This window comes from Coregonus clupeaformis, unplaced genomic scaffold, assembly GCF_020615455.1.
Source record: "Coregonus clupeaformis isolate EN_2021a unplaced genomic scaffold, ASM2061545v1 scaf0846, whole genome shotgun sequence".
Lineage (NCBI taxonomy): Eukaryota > Metazoa > Chordata > Actinopteri > Salmoniformes > Salmonidae > Coregonus > Coregonus clupeaformis.
The window spans coordinates 97,230-117,521 of record NW_025534301.1 but is presented as its reverse complement, the minus strand read 5'-3'; the positions used below and the strand labels follow the sequence as shown (position 1 = coordinate 117,521).

Genomic DNA, 20,292 nt, shown 5'->3' with positions numbered 1-20,292 from the left:
ACCAGAAATGGCTTCTGGTAAACTGTTGCCAAAGGTTTGCCACAGATTCACCACTAGTGCCAAATGTTTGCAAACTTCTGGCAACATTTTGTAGCACACTATTTAGTTTGCAGCAAATTTGCCACAAACCTGCAGGAAATTTGCAGCAACAAATTCATTTTTGTAAGGGTGGCCCCTACTACCATACCCCGTTCAAAGGCACTTACATATTTTGTCCTGCCCATTCACCCTCTGAATGGCACACACACAATCCATGTCTCCATTGTACATGTCCTTTGTAGCGCAGATGGTAGCGCATGGCGCTTATGGTGCCAGGGTTGTGGGTTCGATTCCCACGAGGGACCAGTATGAAGAAAGTATTAAAATATATGCACTCGATACTGTAAGTCGCTCTGGATAGGAGCATCTGCTAATTGGCTTAAAAGTAGATTTTTAACCTGTCTCCTCCCCTTCATCTACACTGATTGAAGTGGATTTAACAGGTGACATCAATAAGGGCTCCTGGATTCACCTGGTCAGTCTGCCATGGAAAGAGCAGGTGTTCCTAATGTTTTGTATATACAGTATAAGAAACATATACTACTAACAAAGTATGCTCTCCGGGAGCGCTATCCTGCTTCCCATGTGCCCGTGAAAGGCTCAACGAATTGTATGAGGGGTGGGAATGGGCAGATTTCTCAATTCCCTTCTCCGGCCGTTATATTGGACAGTTCAATGGTGAGAAATGTCTCAGTCCCTGGAGCAAAAACGTTGTGCTATCCAGGAGCACGAGTACAGGACATCAATAAGCTGCTCCCAAACATTTTAAACCAGCATCAGGAAATTGAGTCTATCATAGTTCATGTGGGATTCAATGACATTATGAAGGGCAGCTCAGAACAGCTGAAGATGGATTTTAAAGAACTGATTGGGTCACTACTTGACACCAACAAACGCCCCATAATATCTGGCCCTCTGCCCTCCCTAAATCGTGGCATTGAACGGTTCAGCAGACTTTTAGCCCTCCATAACTGGCTACGAGACTATTGCAGCTCTGTGGATGTAACATTTATTGACAATTTTGATACCTCCTGGAAACAAAGCTCATATTATAAGGAGGATGTGACCCACCCAAATAATTTGGGTTCCTGGATCCTTTCACAGCATTATAAGACTGCATTGACACAATGACTTATCAATGACCCAAGCCCAGCTCATTTAATCTCTACCATTGTGTTGCTGAGTTGTCATAATGCTTCAGCAAATGTACATTATCCCAGGGGCGTTGGAAGACACAATGTAAGTAACCTAATTTATGTCCCTCACTGCCCTGAATGCCTCTGCTGATCCGACAGCTATTGTATGCAGCAATCATGTGCCTATGAACCAGAGATATACTGTTAACACTTAGGTGGTGTGCCCTAGTAGGAAGTCCACTGGGTGCAGCTCACCCTGCACTAACATAAATAACCTGAGTATGTCTACCTCTGCTAAGCTTCCCAGTAAAGTAATAAAAACATGAATGAAAATGTATGCACTCACTAACTGTAAGTCGCTCTGGATAAGAGCGTCTGCTAAATGACTAAAAATGTAAAAAAATGTAAATGTAAAAACGAAGCATCGCAGAAAAGTGCTAAAAATAGCCCACGTTAACATATGTAGCTTAAGAAACAAGGTTCATGAAATCAATAATTTTCTAGTAACAGATGGCATTCATATTCTGACTATCTCTGAAACTCACTTAGATAATACATTTGATGATACAGTGGTAGTAATACATGGTTATAAGATCTACAGAAAATACAGAAATGCCAATGGTGGAGGTGTGGCTGTTTATATTCAGAACCACATTCCTGTAAAGCTTAGAGAGGATCTCAAGTTAAATACTGTTGAGGTAATATGGCTACAGGTTCACCTGCCTCACCTAAAGCCCATTCTGGTGGGAAGCTGCTATAGACCACCAAGTGCTAACAGTCAGTATCTGGAAAATGTGTGAAATGCTTGATAATGTATGTGATATCAATAGAGAGGTATACTTTCTGGGTGATATAAATATTGACTGGCTTTCATCAAGCTGCCCACTCAAGAGAAAGCTTCAAACTGTAACTAGTGCCTGGGATACGACTGATATTTACATTTTAGTCATTTAGCAGACGCTCTTATCCAGAGCGACTTACAGTTAGTGAGTGCATACATTTTCATACTGGCTCCCAGTGGGAATCGAACCCACAACCCGGGCGTTGCAAACGCCATGCTCTACCAACTGAGCTACACGGGACTACGTGGTTGTCTCGCCTGGCTATCTTAAGATGAATTCACAAGCTCTGGATGGGAGCGTATGCTGAATGACTACATTTTAATATAAATGTAGTGCTGTGTATTTATGTGTATTATGTATTTATGTGTATTATGTATTTATGTGTATTATGTATTTATGTGTATTATGTATTTTATTCGTTGCGTTGTTTCTTGTTTGGACCCCAGGAAGAGTAGCCTCGGCAGCAGCTAATTGGGGATCCTAATAAATACTACTAAATACTACCAAACAAATTTGGCAATTTCCGTCAATCTGTGAGGACAACGTCAGCAGGATTCCTATAGACGCGCTTGATCACTTGATTTAAGTGGAGATTATATGTATGACCAATAGAATGACACCTAAAGAGAAATCACCGCCTACCCCAACTGAGCGCAATTAGGCTGATATGCCATGCGGTACACCTGTCACCTGGCTGTGGACCGGTATAGACACGACGCTCACCATAGTGACACCTACTGGACTCAAGTGTGTGACCATTGGAAACAAGACAGACAAGAACACAGACAATAAGACAGGTGTTTTAAAAATGCTTCTTTAATGTAAATATGAATTTAAAGACATGCATATGCAACATTCTGTGTTTCACAAAACATTACTTGATTCAACTGCAAATCAAAATCTCTCTAAGTAATATACAGTATATTTCATAAATACATTGAATTTGATACTACTAAAAATCCTAATTAAATCACACAGAGCAGTCTTCAACAGATGACAGACAATGATAAATTCAGAAATCACTGATTCCACATTTGCTACAGATTTCCCTTTCCTATTTTCTCAGTGACAATTTGGTTTATTGTGTTCACACTAGAGCCTAGAACGAAGGTGAAGGTACAGAATGATCAGAGGAAACACTATGTGGGATCATCTGATGGGATGTTGGCTTGTGCTGTCTGATGCATTCCTATCAACAGCTCCTGACAGCCTGATGCTACGATCATCACCATGAAGTTTCTATTACACCTGAATCAAGGCAAAAATATTGTCAAAACATTCCTTAACCTGAACTTTTGTTTCAAGTATGTTTCATAAACTAATCTATAATGTATTCATGATTATTCAGTACAATGCATGTTGTTGCACAACCTGGCCACAGGACGGCGCCGCTACACAGAGAATCACAGATTGTTTAGCAAAAGCTCCTTGTATGGCTGGGCCTGGCCACATGGGTTGGACATATCATTTAACTCTTCAGATAACAGGCCATATTACACTCAAACACTCATCTTCTTATAGTAGTGTGTTCCATTAAACAAATACAATATCTGAATGTTAAGACGTCCAGAGTTGATCCATTAGCAAGGTATAATAAATAGGGACATAAACAAAGCTAGCTACGTGATAAAAGGCTGGCATGGAAAAATATGCTAATAATGATTTCATGCTAATATTGGGCAGAGGTAGAGAGATGACGTCTCATAAAGTAGGGAGAGACACTGTCCTATAGCTACCTGCTGTGTGACATCTAACATATTAAAACAATGTCAGCATCTCTTCCTCTGGAGTGTGTGGAGAGGGAGAGAGACTGGGCCCTTGCAGAACTGGGTTGATAGGCTTCCTGAAGTCAAACCCTGGTCTAGGGTCAGCATGGGACGTTAATGGGTGAAGCAAGGGTTGGGTGGACTGCTAAACAAACGGGAAGTTGTTGTTGTCGTTATAGGATCTCGTCCTCTGACTCCTGCTCTCTCTCTCTGGGTTTCAGCAGTCCCATCTCCATTGGAGGGGTTCTCTTCAATCTGGATCGTACCACACTGCAGAGGGGATAGGGGGGTGAGGCAAGATGAACATACTGAAGGATTTACCAGATTACAAACTCAATTGAGAATCTCTTTATTGAAAGTTATTTTTAGTCCATAACTAGGCTTAAAAAAGGTCCTGAACAGTCATTCTGATTCCCATGTAAAATAGCCTTTTGAGTGACTAAAATATTATCCATAATATATTTGTGGGTTAAAAATGCTCAAAAGAACTTTCTCTCTCACTACTAGGAAGTTTGAAAAGACAGGCTGAGTGGGCAGGGAGCTTACTGTATATTCATTAGCTCGCATTGACTGACAGCTCTTTGAAACTTGGATGCAATGAGCAGTGTTTCCGTCAAATCATCTGAAGAACATTTGGTGATACACAAAGCAACTCAAACAACATTGAAATTGCATCAATTATATCTACACTGCTCAGAAACATAAAGGGAACACTAAAATAACACATCCTAGATCTGAAGGAATGAAATAATCTTATTAAATACTTTTTTCTTTACATAGTTGAATGTGCTGACAACAAAATCACACAAAAATTATCAATGGAAATCAAATTTATCAACCCATGGAGGTCTGGATTTGGAGTCACACTCAAAATTAAAGTGGAAAACCACACTACAGGCTGATCCAACTTTGATGCAATGTCCTTAAAACAAGTCAAAATGAGGCTCAGTAGTGTGTGTGGCCTCCACGTGCCTGTATGACCTCCCTACAACGCCTGGGCATGCTCCTGATGAGGTGGCGGATGGTCTCCTGAGGGATCTCCTCCCAGACCTGGACTAAAGCATCCGCCAACTCCTGGACAGTCTGTGGTGCAACGTGGCGTTGGTGGATGGAGCGAGACATGATGTCCCAGATGTGCTCAATTGGATTCAGGTCTAGGGAACGGGCGGGCCAGTCCATAGCATCAATGCCTTCCTCTTGCAGGAACTGCTGACACACTCCAGCCACATGAGGTCTAGCATTGTCTTGCATTAGGAGGAACCCAGGGCCAACCGCACCAGCATATGGTCTCACAAGGGGTCTGAGGATCTCATCTTGGTACCTAATGGCAGTCAGGCTACCTCTGGCGAGCACATGGAGGGCTGTGCGGCCCCCCAAAGAAATGCCACCCCACACCATGACTGACCCACCGCCAAATCGGTTATGCTGGAGGATGTTTTAGGCAGCAGAACGTTCTCCACGGCGTCTCCAGACTCTGTCACGTCTGTCACATGTGCTCAGTGTGAACCTGCTTTCATCTGTGAAGGGCACAAGGCGCCAGTGGCGAATTTGCCAATCTTGGTGTTCTCTGGCAAATGCCAAACGTGCTGCACGGTGTTGGGCTGTAAGCACAACCCCCACCTGTGGACGTCGGGCCCTCATACCACCCTCATGGAGTCTGTTTCTGACCGTTTGAGCAGACACATGCACATTTGTGGCCTATGGAGGTCATTTTGCAGGGCTCTGGCAGTGCTCCTCCTGCTCCTCCTTGCACAAAGGCGGAGGTAGCAGTCCTGCTGCTGGGTTGTTGCCCTCCTACGGCCTCCTCCACGTCTCCTGATGTACTGGCCTGTCTCCTGGTAGCGCCTCCATGCTCTGGACACTACGCTGACAGACACAGCAAACCTTCTTGCCACAGCTCGCATTGATGTGCCATCCTGGATGAGCTGCACTACCTGAGCCACTTGTGTGGGTAGTAGACTCCGTTCATGCTACCACTAGAGTGAAAGCACCGCCAGCATTCAAAAGTGACCAAAACATCAGCCAGGAAGCAGAGGAACTGAGAAGTGGTCTGTGGTCACCACCTGCAAAACCAGTCCTTTATTGGGGGTGTCTTGCTAATTGCCTATAATTTCCACCTGTTGTCTATTCCATTTGCACAACAGCATGTGAAATTTATTGTCAATCAGTGTTGCTTCCTAAGTGGACAGTTTGATTTCACAGAAGTGTGATTGACTTGGAGTTACATTGTGTTGTTTAAGTGTTCCCTTTATTTTTTTGAGCAGTGTATATATACACACCTACTCATTCAAGGCTTTTTCTTTACTTGTACTATTTTCTACATTGTAGAATAATAGTGAAGAATAACACATATGGAATCATGTAGTAACCAAAAAAGTTTTAAACAAATCAAAATATAATTTATATTTGAGATTCTTCAAAGTAGCCACCCTTTGCCTTGATGACAGCTTTGCACACTCTTGGCATTCTCTCAACCAGCTTCATGAGGTAGTCACCTGGAATGCATTTTAATTAGCAGGTGTGCCTTAAGTTCATTAGAGTTACCAGCCTCGGAAATTGCAGCCCAAATAAATGCTTCACAGAGTTCAAGTAACAGACATCTCAACATCAACTGTTCAGAGGAGACTGAGTGAATCAGGCCTTCATGGTCAAATTGCTGCAAAGAAACCACTACTTAAGGACACCAATAAGAAGAAGAGACTTGCTTGGGCCAAGAAACACGAGCAATGGACATTAGACCGGTGGAAATCTGTCCTTTGGTCTGATGAGTCCATATTTGAGATTTTTGGTTCCAACCGCCGTGTCTTTGTGAGACGCAAAGTAGGTGAACGGATGATCTCCGCATGTGTGGTTCCCACTGTGAAGCATGGAGGAGGAGGTGTGATGGTGTGGGGGTGCTTTGCTATTGACACTGTCAGTTATTTATTTAGAATTTAAGGCACACTTAACCAGCATGGCTACCACAGCATTCTGCAGCGATACGCCATCCCATCTGGTTTGCGCTTATTGGGACTATAATTTGTTTTTCAACAGGACAATGACCCAACAAACCTCCAGTCTGTGTAAGGGCTATTTGACCAAGAAGGAGAGTGATGGAGTGCTGCATCAGATGACCTGGCCTCCACAATCACCCGACCTCAACTCAAATGAGATGGTTTGGGATGAGTTGGACCGCAGAGTGAAGGAAAAGCAGCCAACAAGTTCTCAGCATATGTGGGAACTCCTTCAAGACTGTTGGAAAAGCATTCCAGGTGAAGCTGGTTGAGAGAATGCCAAGAGTGTGCAAAGCTGTCATCAAGGCAAAGGGTGGATACTTTGAAGAATCTAAAATGTAACATATATTTTGACTTGTTTAACACTGTTTTGGTTACTACATGATTCCATATGTGTTATTTCATAGTTTTGATGTCTTCACTATTATTCTACAATGTAGAAAATAGTAAAAATAAAGAAAAACCCTGGAATGAGTAGGTGTGTCCAAACTTTTGACTGGTACTGTATATTATTTTTATACATCCCCATGTCTCTTGTGATGCGGCACGGACAGATGTGTTGACTTGACAACTGCGTAAGAGTTTTAAACGACCCTTCCTCCCTTTTGTCCATGCTGGCTGAAGACCTAGCTAGCCAGTAACTAGCTAACACCAGACATAGATGAAGACCTAGCTAGCCAGTAACTAGCTAACTCCAGACAGATGAAGACCTAGCTAGCCAGTAACTAGCTAACACCAGACATAGATGAAGACCTAGCTAGCCAGTAACTAGCTAACACCAGACACAGATGAAGACCTAGCTAGCCAGTAACTAGCTAACACCAGACACAGATGAAGACCTAGCTAGCCAGTAACTAGCTAACACCAGACCCAGATGAAGACCTAGCTAGCCAGTAACTAGCTAACACCAGACAGATGAAGACCTAGCTACCCACTAACTAGCTAACACCAGACATCTCTGTAGCTCAGCTGGTAGAGCACGGCACTTGTAACGCCAAGGTAGTGGGTTCGATCCCTGGGACCACCCATACACAAAAAAACAAAAATGCACGCAAGACTGTAAGTCGCTTTGGATAAAAGCGTCTGCTAAATGGATTATTATTACATAGATGAAAGGGGAAACATATACAGTGGGGAGAACAAGTATTTGATACACTGCCAATTTTGCAGGTTTTCCTACTTACAAAGCATGTAGAGGTCTGTAATTGTTATCATAGGTACACTTCAACTGTGAGAGACGGAATCTAAAACAAAAATCCAGAAAATCACATTGTATGATTTTTAAGTAATTAATTTGCATTTTATTGCGTGACATAAGTATTTGATCACCTACCAACCAGCAAGAATTCCGGCTCTCACAGACCTGTTAGTTTTTCTTTAAGAAGCCCTCCTGTTCTCCACTCATTACCTGTATTAACTACACCTGTTTGAACTCGTTACCTGTATAAAAGACACCTGTCCACACACTCAATCAAACAGACTCCAACCTCTCCACAATGGCCAAGACCAGAGAGCTGTGTAAGGACATCAGGGATAAAATTGTAGATCTGCACAAGGCTGGGATGGGCTACAGGACAATAGGCAAGCAGCTTGGTGAGAAGGCAACAACTGTTGGCGCAATTATTAGAAAATGGAAGTAGTTCAAGATGACGGTCAATCACCCTGGGTCTGGGGCTCCATGCAAGATCTCACCTCGTGGGGCATCAATGATCATGAGGAAGTTGAGGGATCAGCCCAGAACTACACGGCAGGACCTGGTCAATGACCTGAAGAGAGCTGGGACCACAGTCTCAAAGAAAACCATTAGTGACACACTACGCCGTCATGGATTAAAATCCTGCAGCGCACGCAAGGTCCCCCTGCTCAAGCCAGCGCATGTCCAGGCTCGTCTGAAGTTTGCCAATGACCATCTGGATGATCCAGAGGAGGAATGGGAGAAGGTCATGTGGTCTGATGAGACAAAAATAGATATTTTTGGTCTAAACTCCAGGTGGAAACATCATTCTTTGGGGATGCTTTTCTGCAAAGGGGACATGACGACTGCACCGTATTGAGGGGAGGATGGATGGGGCCATGTATCGCAAGATCTTGGCCAACAACCTCCTTCCCTCAGTAAGAGCATTGAAGATGGGTTGTGGCTGGGTCTTCCAGCATGACAACCCGAAGCCAGAGCAACTAAGGAGTGGCTCCGTAAGAAGCATCTCAAGGTCTTGGAGTGGCCTAGCCAGTCTCCAGACCTGAACCCAATAGAAAATCTTTGGAGGGAGCTGAAAGTCCGTATTGCCCAGCAACAGCCCCGAAACCTGAAGGATCTGGAGAAGGTCTGTATGGAGGAGTGGGCCAAAATCCCTGCTGCAGTGTGTGCAAACCTGGTCAAGACCTACAGGAAACGTATGATCTCTGTAATTGCAAACAAAGGTTTCTGTACCAAATATTAAGTTCTGCTTTTCTGATGTATCAAATACTAATGTCATGCAATAAAATACTTAAAAATCATACATTTTAGTAGACGCTCTTATCCAGAGCGACTTACAGTTAGTGAGTGCATACATTTTTTTTCATACTGGCCCCCCGTGGGAATCGAACCCACAACCCTTGCGTTGCAAACGCCATGCTCTACCAACTGAGCTACATCCCTGCTGGCCATTCCCTACCCAACGCTGGGCCAATTGTGCGCCACCCCATGGGTCTCCCGGTAACGGCCAGCTACGACAGAGCCTGGATTCGAACCAGGATCTCTAGTGGCACAGCTTGCACTGCGATGCAGTGCCTTAGACCACTGCGCCACTCGGGAGACAATGTGATTTTCTGGATTTTTGTTTTAGATTCCGTCTCTCACAGTTGAAGTGTACCTATGATCAAAATTACAGACCTCTACATGCTTTCTAAGTAGGAAAACCTGCAAAATCGGCAGTGTATCAAATACTTGTTCTCCCCACTGTAAGTGTCTTTGCCATAGATGAATAGGGTCAACTTTTAATTATATTTGCTGACACCCTACAGTCAGATTTTGGCACCAGTAGAGTAGATATCTAGCTATATAAACCACACCTCTCTGCAAACACGCCTTCTCCGATGTTGGTTACAAGGCGGTACTTCTTTAAATTAGGTAAGAGAATATCATGTTACCATTGGTGTATTAAAATGAGTTAGGGTGATGTCACCCTATCCCCTTAATAATCCTGCCTCCTGAATCCAAGTGTTGGACATGGGATCAAACTTGATCAATGTAGAAGCAACAGTCATTTTCATACTTTGATCTGGTTTAATCCAAATATCATCAAATGTCATGAAAAACATGGTTTTGACTGTTCATGACCTTTAACCTGTGTCTGGGAAACCGCCCCCAAATCAACTAGACTCTGGTGATGATGAAGGAATGGAATGCTGATGTAATTATATCATCGTGACTGTAAATATGTAGGAGGTGTTAACCCATAAAACTGCAGGGAAAATGTCTCACTGGCTGATGGTGTACAGCACCAATGGTGAGCTAGGTGCCGGCATGAACATGCTAAATTAACCAATAAGAACACAGGACATGTTACATTAACCAATAAGAACACAGGACATGTTACATTAACCAATAAGAACACAGGACAGAAGTGGAAGGGTGTCTCACCAACTGATGGTGCAGTACAGCGCCGCCACCATCAGCAGGCTGAAGACCAGATGCCAGCAGTAACACATCGTGATAAACATCATGTTGTTATGGTCCTTCTGGTCCCACTCTGCACCGCTGGGGGAGTACAGGACAAAACCAATCTGGAGGGAGGCAGAGATAAGAGAGGGTTAGAGGATGGAGACTGTTCACAGGATTTATTGTACTGTAATAGTCTCAACTAGTTGGATACAAGCCCCTGCTATAGACGATGACTGAAAATCAGGCTCGAAAGTATGTATATGTTGGAGGTAATGCGTTGAGAGTACTCAGTACTACTTTTTTGTGGTAATTGTGGTTATTTTTCAATTTATGTAATCAGTTACTGAGTTACTTTTTCAAATAAGCAAGTCATTATATTTACAATATTATTTCCCTTTTTCTTTGTTGGTGCAAATAAAAAAATTTAATCTCCCTCTCTACATTCACCGCGGTTCGCGCTCTTCCGGTTTCTGCACGAACAAGTATTATTTTCCTGGAGGTACAGTGGGGAAAAAAAATATTTAGTCAGCCACCAAGTGTGCAAGTTCTCCCACTTAAAAAGATGAGAGAGGCCTGTAATTTTCATCATAGGTACACGTCAACTATGACAGACAAAATGAGGAAAAAAAATCCAGAAAATCACATTGTAGGATTTTTAATGAATTTATTTGCAAATTATGGTGGAAAATAAGTATTTGGTCAATAACTAAAGTTTCTCAATACTTTGTTATATACCCTTTGTTGGCAATGACACAGGTCAAACGTCTTCACAAGGTTTTCACACACTGTTGCTGGTATTTTGGCCCATTCCTCCATGCAGATCTCCTCTAGAGCAGTGATGTTTTGGGGCTGTCGCTGGGCAACACGGACTTTCAACTCCCTCCAAAGATTTTCTATGGGGTTGAGATCTGGAGACTGGCTAGGCCACTCCAGGACCTTGAAATGCTTCTTACGAAGCCACTCCTTCGTTGCCGGGTGGTGTGTTTGGGATCATTGTCATGCTGAAAGACCCAGCCACATTTCATCTTTAATGCCCTTGCTGATGGAAGGAGGTTTTCACTCAAAATCTCACGATACATGGCCCCATTCATTCTTTCCTTTACACGGACCAGTCGTCCTGGTCCCTTTGCAGAAAAACAGCCCCAAAGCATGATGTTTCCACCCCCATGCTTCACAGTAGGTATGGCGTTCTTTGGATGCAACTCAGCATTCTTTGTCCTCCAAACACGACGAGTTGAGTTTTTACCAAAAAGTTCTATTTTGGTTTCATCTGACCATATGACATTCTCCCAATCCTCTTCTGGATCATCCAAATGCACTCTAGCAAACTTCAGATGGGCCTGGACATGTACTGGCTTAAGCAGGGGGGACACATCTGGCACTGCAGGATTTGAGTCCCTGGCGGCGTAGTGTGTTACTGATGGTAGGCTTTGTTACTTTGGTCCCAGCTCTCTGCAGGTCATTCACTAGGTCCCCCGTGTGGTTCTGGGATTTTTGCTCACCGTTCTTGTGATCATTTTGACCCCACGGGGTGAGATCTTGCGTGGAGCCCCAGATCGAGGGAGATTATCAGTGGTCTTGTATGTCTTCCATTTCCTAATAATTGCTCCCACACTTGATTTCTTTAAACCAAGCTGCTTACCTATTGCAGATTCAGTCTTCCCAGCCTGGTGCAGGTCTACAATTTTGTTTCTGGTGTCCTTTGACAGCTCTTTGGTCTTGGCCATAGTGGAGTTTGGAGTGTGACTGTTTGAGGTTGTGGACAGGTGTCTTTTATACTGATAACAAGTTCAAACAGGTGCCATTAATACAGGTAACGAGTGGAGGACAGAGGAGCCTCTTAAAGAAGAAGTTACAGGTCTGTGAGAGCCAGAAATCTTGCTTGTTTGTAGGTGACCAAATACTTATTTTCCACCATAATTTGCAAATTAATTAATTAAAAATCCTACAATGTGATTTTCTGGATTTTTTTCTTCTCAATTTGTCTGTCATAGTTGACGTGTACCTGTGATGAAAATTACAGGCCTCTCTCATCTTTTTAAGTGGGAGAACTTGCACAATTGGTGGCTGACTAAATACTTTTTTCCCCCACTGTATATGCCCTTAGATTGCAATATCTACTAAGCTAACATATGGAATTGTTTTAAGATGGTCATAAAATGTATCATTTAGCCAGTTGATTTTTAATTTTTTTATTTGATGAAACATTGAATTTGGCCTTTAATGCAATAGCCCACAGAAACCAGTTGAATTTGGCCTTTAATGCTATAGTCCACAGAAACCCATTGAATTTGGCCTTTAATGCTATAGCCCACAGAAACCCATTGAATTTAGCCTTAAATGCTATAGCCCACAGACACCCGTTGAATTTGGCCTTTAATTCTATAGCCCACAGAAACCCGTTGAATTTGGCCTTCACTGCTATATATATTTTTTTTTATATTGGATAAAAGTACATTTACATTTTAGTCATGTAGTCTTATCCAGAGTGACTTACAGCAGCAATTAGGGTTAAGTGCCTTGCTCAAAGGAACATCAACTGATTGGAACCAGCAACTTTTCGGCTACTGGCCCAAAGCTCTTGAACGCTAGGCAACCTGCCAGCCCCGTACACACTCAGAGCTTCAAAATGACCGTTGGAGGAAACATGGGAAAGCGCAGTGGTCTAAGGCACTGCATCGCAGTGCTAGCTGTGTCACTAGAGATCCTGGTTCGAATCCAGGCTCTGTCGTAGCCGGCCGCGACCGGGAGACCCATGGGGTGGCGCACAATTGGCCCAGCGTTGTCCAGGGTAGGGGAGAGAATAGCCGGCAGGGATGTAGCTCAGTTGGTAGAGCATGGCGTTTGCAACGCCAGGGTTGTGGGTTCGATTCCCACGGGGGGTATAAAAAATAATGTATGCACTAACTGTAAGTCGCTCTGGATAAGAGCGTCTGCTAAATGACTAAAATGTAAATGTAATGCTGCTTTAAAAGGTGACACAGAATCCCATTAAGGAGAAAAAGACAATGAAACATTCTGCTGTGATTTTCAAACTTGCTCTGCATGAAACATTGGGAAAGATATTTAGAAAAGGAATACTTTAACCAAATTGCCAAAATGGATTCTCTGAACATTATCTCACCAGGTTCCCCCATTAGGCAAACAATGCCTATTGTTTTATATGAAAGAGAAACTTTCACATTGACCAGCTACAGCCTTAGCCCCACCCATTTAGCATGGTTCACACCCTCTAAAGCCTTAGCCCCACCCATTTAGCATGGTTCACACCCTCTAAAGCCTTAACCCCACCCATTTAGCATGGTTCACACCCTCTAAAGCCTTAGCCCCACCCATTTAGCATGGTTCACACCCTCTAACGCCTTAGCCCCACCCATTTAGCATGGTTCACACCCTCTAAAGCCTTAGCCCCACCCATTTAGCATGGTTTACACCCTCTAAAGCCCCACCCATTTAGCATGGTTCACACCCTCTAAAGCCCCACCCATTTAGCATGGTTCACACCCTCTAAAGCCCCACCCATTTAGCATGGTTCACACCCTCTAAAGCCCCACCCATTTAGCATGGTTCACACCATGTAAAGCCCTAGACCCACCCATTTAGCATGGTTCACACCCTCTAAAGCCCTAGCCCCTCTCATTTAGCATGGTTCACACCCTCTAAAGCCCCACCCATTTAGCATGGTTCACACCCTGTAAAGCCCCACCCATTTAGCATGGTTCACACCATGTAAAGCCCTAGACCCACCCATTTAGCATGGTTCACACCCTCTAAAGCCCTAGCCCCACCCATTTAGCATGGTTCACACCCTCTAAAGCCCCACCCATTTAGCATGGTTCACACCCTCTAAAGCCCCACCCATTTAGCATGGTTCACACCCTCTAAAGCCCCACCCATTTAGCATGGTTCACACCCTCTAAAGCCCCACCCATTTAGCATGGTTCACACCCTCTAAAGCCCCACCCATTCAGCATGGTTCACACCCTCTAAAGCCCCACCCATTTAGCATGGTTCACACCCTCTAAAGCCCCACCCATTTAGCATGGTTCACACCCTCTAAAGCCCCACCCATTTAGCATGGTTCACACCCTCTAAAGCCCCACCCATTTAGCATGGTTCACACCCTCTAAAGCCCCACCCATTTAGCATGGTTCACACCCTCTAAAGCCCTAGACCCACCCATTTAGCATGGTTCACACCCTCTAAAGCCCCACCCATTTAGCATGGTTCACACCCTCTAAAGCCCCACCCATTTAGCATGGTTCACACCCTCTAAAGCCCCACCCATTTAGCATGGTTCACACCCTCTAAAGCCCCACCCATTTAGCATGGTTCACACCCTCTAAAGCCCTAGACCCACCCATCTCTTAAAGAATTCACCTGTGAACACGTGACTGTGGCCATGTGCTAAAGCAGTGAGGTAGTGCTTAAAAAACAAATACAATATTTCAAGATTAAACTACTTTATTAATTTCAAGTGCTAAAGGTAGTAGCCTACATTTAGGAAAAACTTCAAACACATAAAGGCTTAGGTAAAAACACTATCTAGACCTAGGCCTGTGTCATAAGATCCTTTGAGTGACTTTGGTTCAGGTCATGTTATGATATGAACAAAGGAATATAGCCTGAGAGCATATTTCTGTCCTGCCCTTTGGAGAAGGACATGTAATGTCCATGGCCTTTTTATTACAAAAGTCCTGATCTTCTCAAAAATATATGTTTGCCAGGTTGTGTCTTGCACATCTCTAGGAGGAAGGAGGTCAGTATTGCACAGCAGCTGAAACCTGGTTCCATCTGAGTGAAAGCTCCTTGGCCACAACAACACCAGGCTCCAGACCATTCAAGCTGTAAAGGACGAAAGCAGACTAAAATAGACAAGACATTATAACCTGCATACCAGCAATAACATTCATTGACCCCCCAAGTCCAAGCAATAAGCTCAAAGTACAAAGACAAAACACCTGAAGTGTTACTTGTTCACTCTCATTCATCTCCTTGTACTGGCGGTGGAGAGCAGGTTTATGCTGAAAGACAAATTCCAGAAAAACTGGTTAAAACATGAATTAATTAATGTCCTATAGCTTGTTATTGCCTGTTGACTGCTACAGCTATACTCCCTGTTCACCCATGACTGCGTGGCCAAGCACGCCTCCAACTCAATCATCAAGTCTGTAGACGACAGTAGGCTTGATTACCAACAATGACGAGACCGCCTACAGGGAGGAGGTGAGGGCCCTGGCAGTGTGGTGCCAGGAAAATAACCTCTCACTCAACGTCAACAAAACGAAGGAGATGATCGTGGACTTCAGGAAACAGCGGAGGGAGCACGTCCCTTTCCATATCGATGGGACCGCAGTGGAGAAGGTGAAAAGCTTGAAGTTCTTTGGCGTACACATCACTGACAATCTGAAATGGTCCACCCACACAGACAGTGTGGTGAAGAAGGCGCAACAGAGCCTCTTCAACCTCAGGAGGCAGAAGAAATTTGGCTTGGCACCTAAAACCCTCACAAACTTTTACAGATGCACAATTGAGAGCATCCTGTCGGGCTGTATCACCACCTGGTACGGCTACTGCACCGCCCGCAACCGCAGGGCTCTCCAGAGGGTAGTGCGGTCTGCCGAACGCATTATCGGGGGCACACGGCCTGCCCTCCAGGACACCTACAGCACCCGATGTCACAGGAAGGCCAAAAAGATCATCAAGGACATCAGCCACCCGAGCCACGAACTGTTCACCCCGCTATCATCCAGAAGGCGTGGTCAGTACAGGTGCATCAAAGCTGGGACAGAGAGACTGAAAAACAGCATCTATCTCAAGGCCATCAGACTGTTAAATAGCCATCACTAGCCGGCAACCACCCGGTTACTCAACCCTGCACCTTAGCGGCTCCTGCCCTATGTACATAGACATGGAATCACTGGTCACTTTAATAATGGAACACTGGTCACATACACGTTTACATACTGCTTTACTCATTTCATATGTACAGTGCCTTCGGAAAGTATTCAGACCCCTTGACTTTTTCCACATTTTGTTACGCTACAGCCTTATTCTAAAATGGATTACATTGTTTTTTCCCCCTCATCAATCTACACACAATACCCCATAATGACAAAGCAAAAACAGGTCTTTATAAATTTTTGCTAATTTATTACAAATAAAAAACATAAATATTACATATACATAGGTATTCAGACCCTTTACTGAGTACTTTGTTGAAGCACCTTTGGCAGCATTTACAGCCTCCAGTCTTCTTGGGTATGACGCTACAAGCTTGGCACACCTGTATTTGGGGAGTTTCTCCCATTCTTCTCTGCAGATCCTCTCAAGCTCTGTCAGGTTGAATGAGGAGCGTTGCTCCACAGCTATTTCCAGGTCTCTCCAGAGATGTTCGATTGGGTTCAAGTCCGGACTCTGGCTGGGCCACTCAAGGACATTCAGAGACTTGTCTCAAAGCCACTCCTGCATTGTCTTGGCTGTGTGCTTAGGGTTGTTGTCCTGTTGGAAGGTGGACCTTCGCCCCAGTCTGAGGTCCTGAGCACTCTGGATCAGGTTTTCATCAAGGATCTCTCTGTACTTTGCTCCATTCATCTTTGCCTCGATCCTGACTAGTCTCCCAGTCCCTGCCGCTGAAAAACATCCCCACAGCCTGATTCTGACACCACCATGCTTCACCGTAGGGATGGTGCCAGGTTTCCTCCAGATGTGATGCTTGGCGTTCAGGCCAGAGAGTTCAACCTCCAGAGAATCTTCTTTCTCATGGTCTCAGAGTCTTTAGGTGCCTTTTGGCAAACTCCAAGCAGGCTGTCATGTGCCTTTTACTGAGGAGTGGCTTCCGTCTGACCACTCTACCATAAAGGCCTGATTTGTGGAGTGCTGCAGAGATGGTTGTCCTGGAAGGTACTCCCATCTCCACAGAGGAACTCTGGAGGTCTGTCAGAGTGACCATCGGGTTCTTGGTCACTTCCCTGACCAAGGCCCTTCTCCCCCGATTGCTCAGTTTGGCCGGGCGGCCAGCTCTAGGAAGAGTCTTGGTGGTTCCAAACGTCTTCCATTTAAGAATGATGGATGCCAGTGTGTTCTTGGGGACCTTCAATGCTGCAGAATTTTTTTGGTACCCTTCCCCAGATCTGTGCCTCGACACAATCCTGTCTCGGCGCTCTACGGACAATTCCTTCGACCTCATGGCTTGGTTTTTGCTCTGACATGCACTGTCAACTGTGGGACCTTATATAGACATGTGTGTGCCTTTCCAAATCATGTCCAATCAATTCTATTTACCACAGGTGGACTCCAATCAAGTTGTAGAAACATCCCAAGGATGATCAATGGAAACAAGATGAACCTGAGCTCAATTTCGACTCTCATAGGAAAGGGTCTGAATACTTATGTAAATAAGGTATTTCTGTTTTAAAAATTTATACATTTGCAAAAATTTATAAATACCTGTTTTCACTTTGACATTATGGGGTATTGGGTCATTATGGGGTATTGGGTCATTATGGGGTATTGGTTCATTATGGGGTATTGGGTCATTATGGGGTATTGGGTCATTATGGGGTATTGGGTCATTTAGGGGTATTGGGTCATTGTGGGGTATTGGGTCATTGTGGGGTATTGGGTCATTGTGGGGTATTGGGTCATTGTGGGGTATTGGGTCATTGTGGGGTATTGGGTCATTGTGGGGTATTGGGTCATTATGGGGTATTGGGTCATTATGGGGTATTGGGTCATTATGGGGTATTGGGTCATTATGGGGTATTGGGTCATTATGGGGTATTGGGTCATTGTGGGGTATTGGGTCATTGTGGGGTATTGGGTCATTGTGGGGTATTGGGTCATTGTGGGGTATTGGGTCATTGTGGAGTATTGGGTCATTGTGGGGTATTGGGTCATTGTGGGGTATTGGGTCATTATGGGGTATTGGGTCATTATGGGGTATTGGGTCATTATGGGTATTGGGTCATTATGGGGTATTGGGTCATTATGGGGTATTGGGTCATTATGGGGTATTGGGTCATTATGGGGTATTGGGTCATTATGGGGTATTGGGTCATTATGGGGTATTGGGTCATTATGGGGTATTGGGTCATTATGGGGTATTGGGTCATTATGGGGTATTGGGTCATTATGGGGTATTGGGTCATTATGGGGTATTGGGTCATTATGGGGTATTGGGTCATTATGGGGTATTGGGTCATTATGGGGTATTGGGTCATTATGGGGTATTGGGTCATTATGGGGTGTTGGGTCATTATGGGGTATTGGGTCATTATGGGGTATTGGGTCATTATGGGGTATTGGGTCATTATGGGGTATTGGGTCATTATGGGGTATTGGGTCATTATGGGGTATTGGGTCATTATGGGGTATTGGGTCATTATGGGGTATTGGGTCATTATGGGGTGTTGGGTCATTATGGGGTATTGGGTCATTATGGGGTATTGGGTCATTATGGGGTATTGGGTCATTATGGGGTATTGGGTCATTATGGGGTATTGGGTGTAGATTGATGAGGATTTTTATTTATTTAATCCATTTTAGAATAAGGCTGTAACGTAACAAAATGTGGAAAAAGTAAAGGGTCTGAATACTTTCCGAAGGCACTGTATATACTATATTCTAGTCAATGCCATCCTATTCAAGTATTGCTGTATATATACACTATTCTATCCTATGTATTTTACAGATATACGATATATTCTATACACATACCGTCCATAATGTCTATACATCCCATTACACACAGATATATATATATATTTATACTCCGGACTCCGACATTGCTCGTCCTAATATTTATATATTTCTTAATTCCATTATTTTACTTTTAGATCTGTGTGTATTGTTGTGAATTGTTAGATACTACTGCACTGTTGGAGCTAGGAACACAAGCATTTCGCTACACCCGCAATAACATCTGCTAAATATGTGTTGCGACCAATACATTTTTATTTGAATTTGATTTGAAATGCCCTGTACACACTCAACCTGCTTCCAGCCAAACAATGGCAATGCAAGATAACTAGCTAGATTTAGCAAACATTTAACGTCATAATTACCAGCTGGCTAAATTAGATGTAAATGGCATCATATAGCTAGCCAGCTAGTTGAACAGCTGGCTAAATTAGATGTAAATGGCATCATCTAGCTAGCCAGCTAGTTGAACAGCTGGCTAAATTAGATGTAAATGGCATCATCTAGCTAGCCAGCAAGTTGAACAGCTGGCTAAATTAGATGTAAATGGCATCATCTAGCTAGCCAGCTAGTTGAACAGCTGTCTAAATTAGATGTAAATTGCATCATATAGCTAGCCAGCTAGTTGAAAAGCTTGTTGCTACCTGGATAGCTACTAAACAATAGCTGGAACGACCTAGCTAACAGACGCGAACTGGCCAAATCGATTCAGTGGCTAGCTTTGCACTTGGCTAGCTAACAGTAGCTGCTAGGGGTAAGTTATAACCTACATTTGTGTTTTGTTTTGACATACTGGTAGCCAGAGTCGTTCAAGGGAATTCGGGACATGGGTGACTAGTTAACGTTAGCTTGGCTCTCTCTGTGTGTTCGTGCCGTGGGAGGACGGGTTTCTTCGTTGGCAGAAAGCAATGGCTAGCTAGTATGCTAACTATTCTAGCTAACTAACTGGCTGAATAAGTTGACGACGGACTCGCTCAAGCTGTCGGGACTAACCCACAACGTTAGATACGGACACGAATGATCTGCTTGGCGTGTTGACACACTGGTGGTTTGTTGTGGCCGAGTATTGCTGCTAAACCGTGTTGTTGGAGGCCGGCATGCTAGCTGGCTGTGACGTCATATGACTAGGTGCCCTGGACGGTTTTCACGGAAGAATACTGTACCAAGTTAGCT

General features: G+C 44.0%; 1 protein-coding gene across 1 annotated transcript in view; it reads right to left on the bottom strand.

Annotated features, from left to right (window-relative positions):
- Positions 1 to 2,814: 2,814 nt before the first annotated feature.
- The window catches only part of tmem45a (transmembrane protein 45a), a 79,739-nt gene continuing 62,261 nt past the window's right edge, over positions 2,815 to 20,292 (bottom strand). Inside the window, exons 5-6 of the mRNA XM_041869904.2 lie at positions 10,399 to 10,541; positions 2,815 to 4,053 (exon numbers count right to left, since the gene is read on the bottom strand). Coding sequence (XP_041725838.1) covers positions 3,957 to 4,053; positions 10,399 to 10,541 — 240 coding nt within the window. The 3' untranslated portion in view covers positions 2,815 to 3,956. The remainder of the gene's footprint in view (positions 4,054 to 10,398; positions 10,542 to 20,292) is intronic.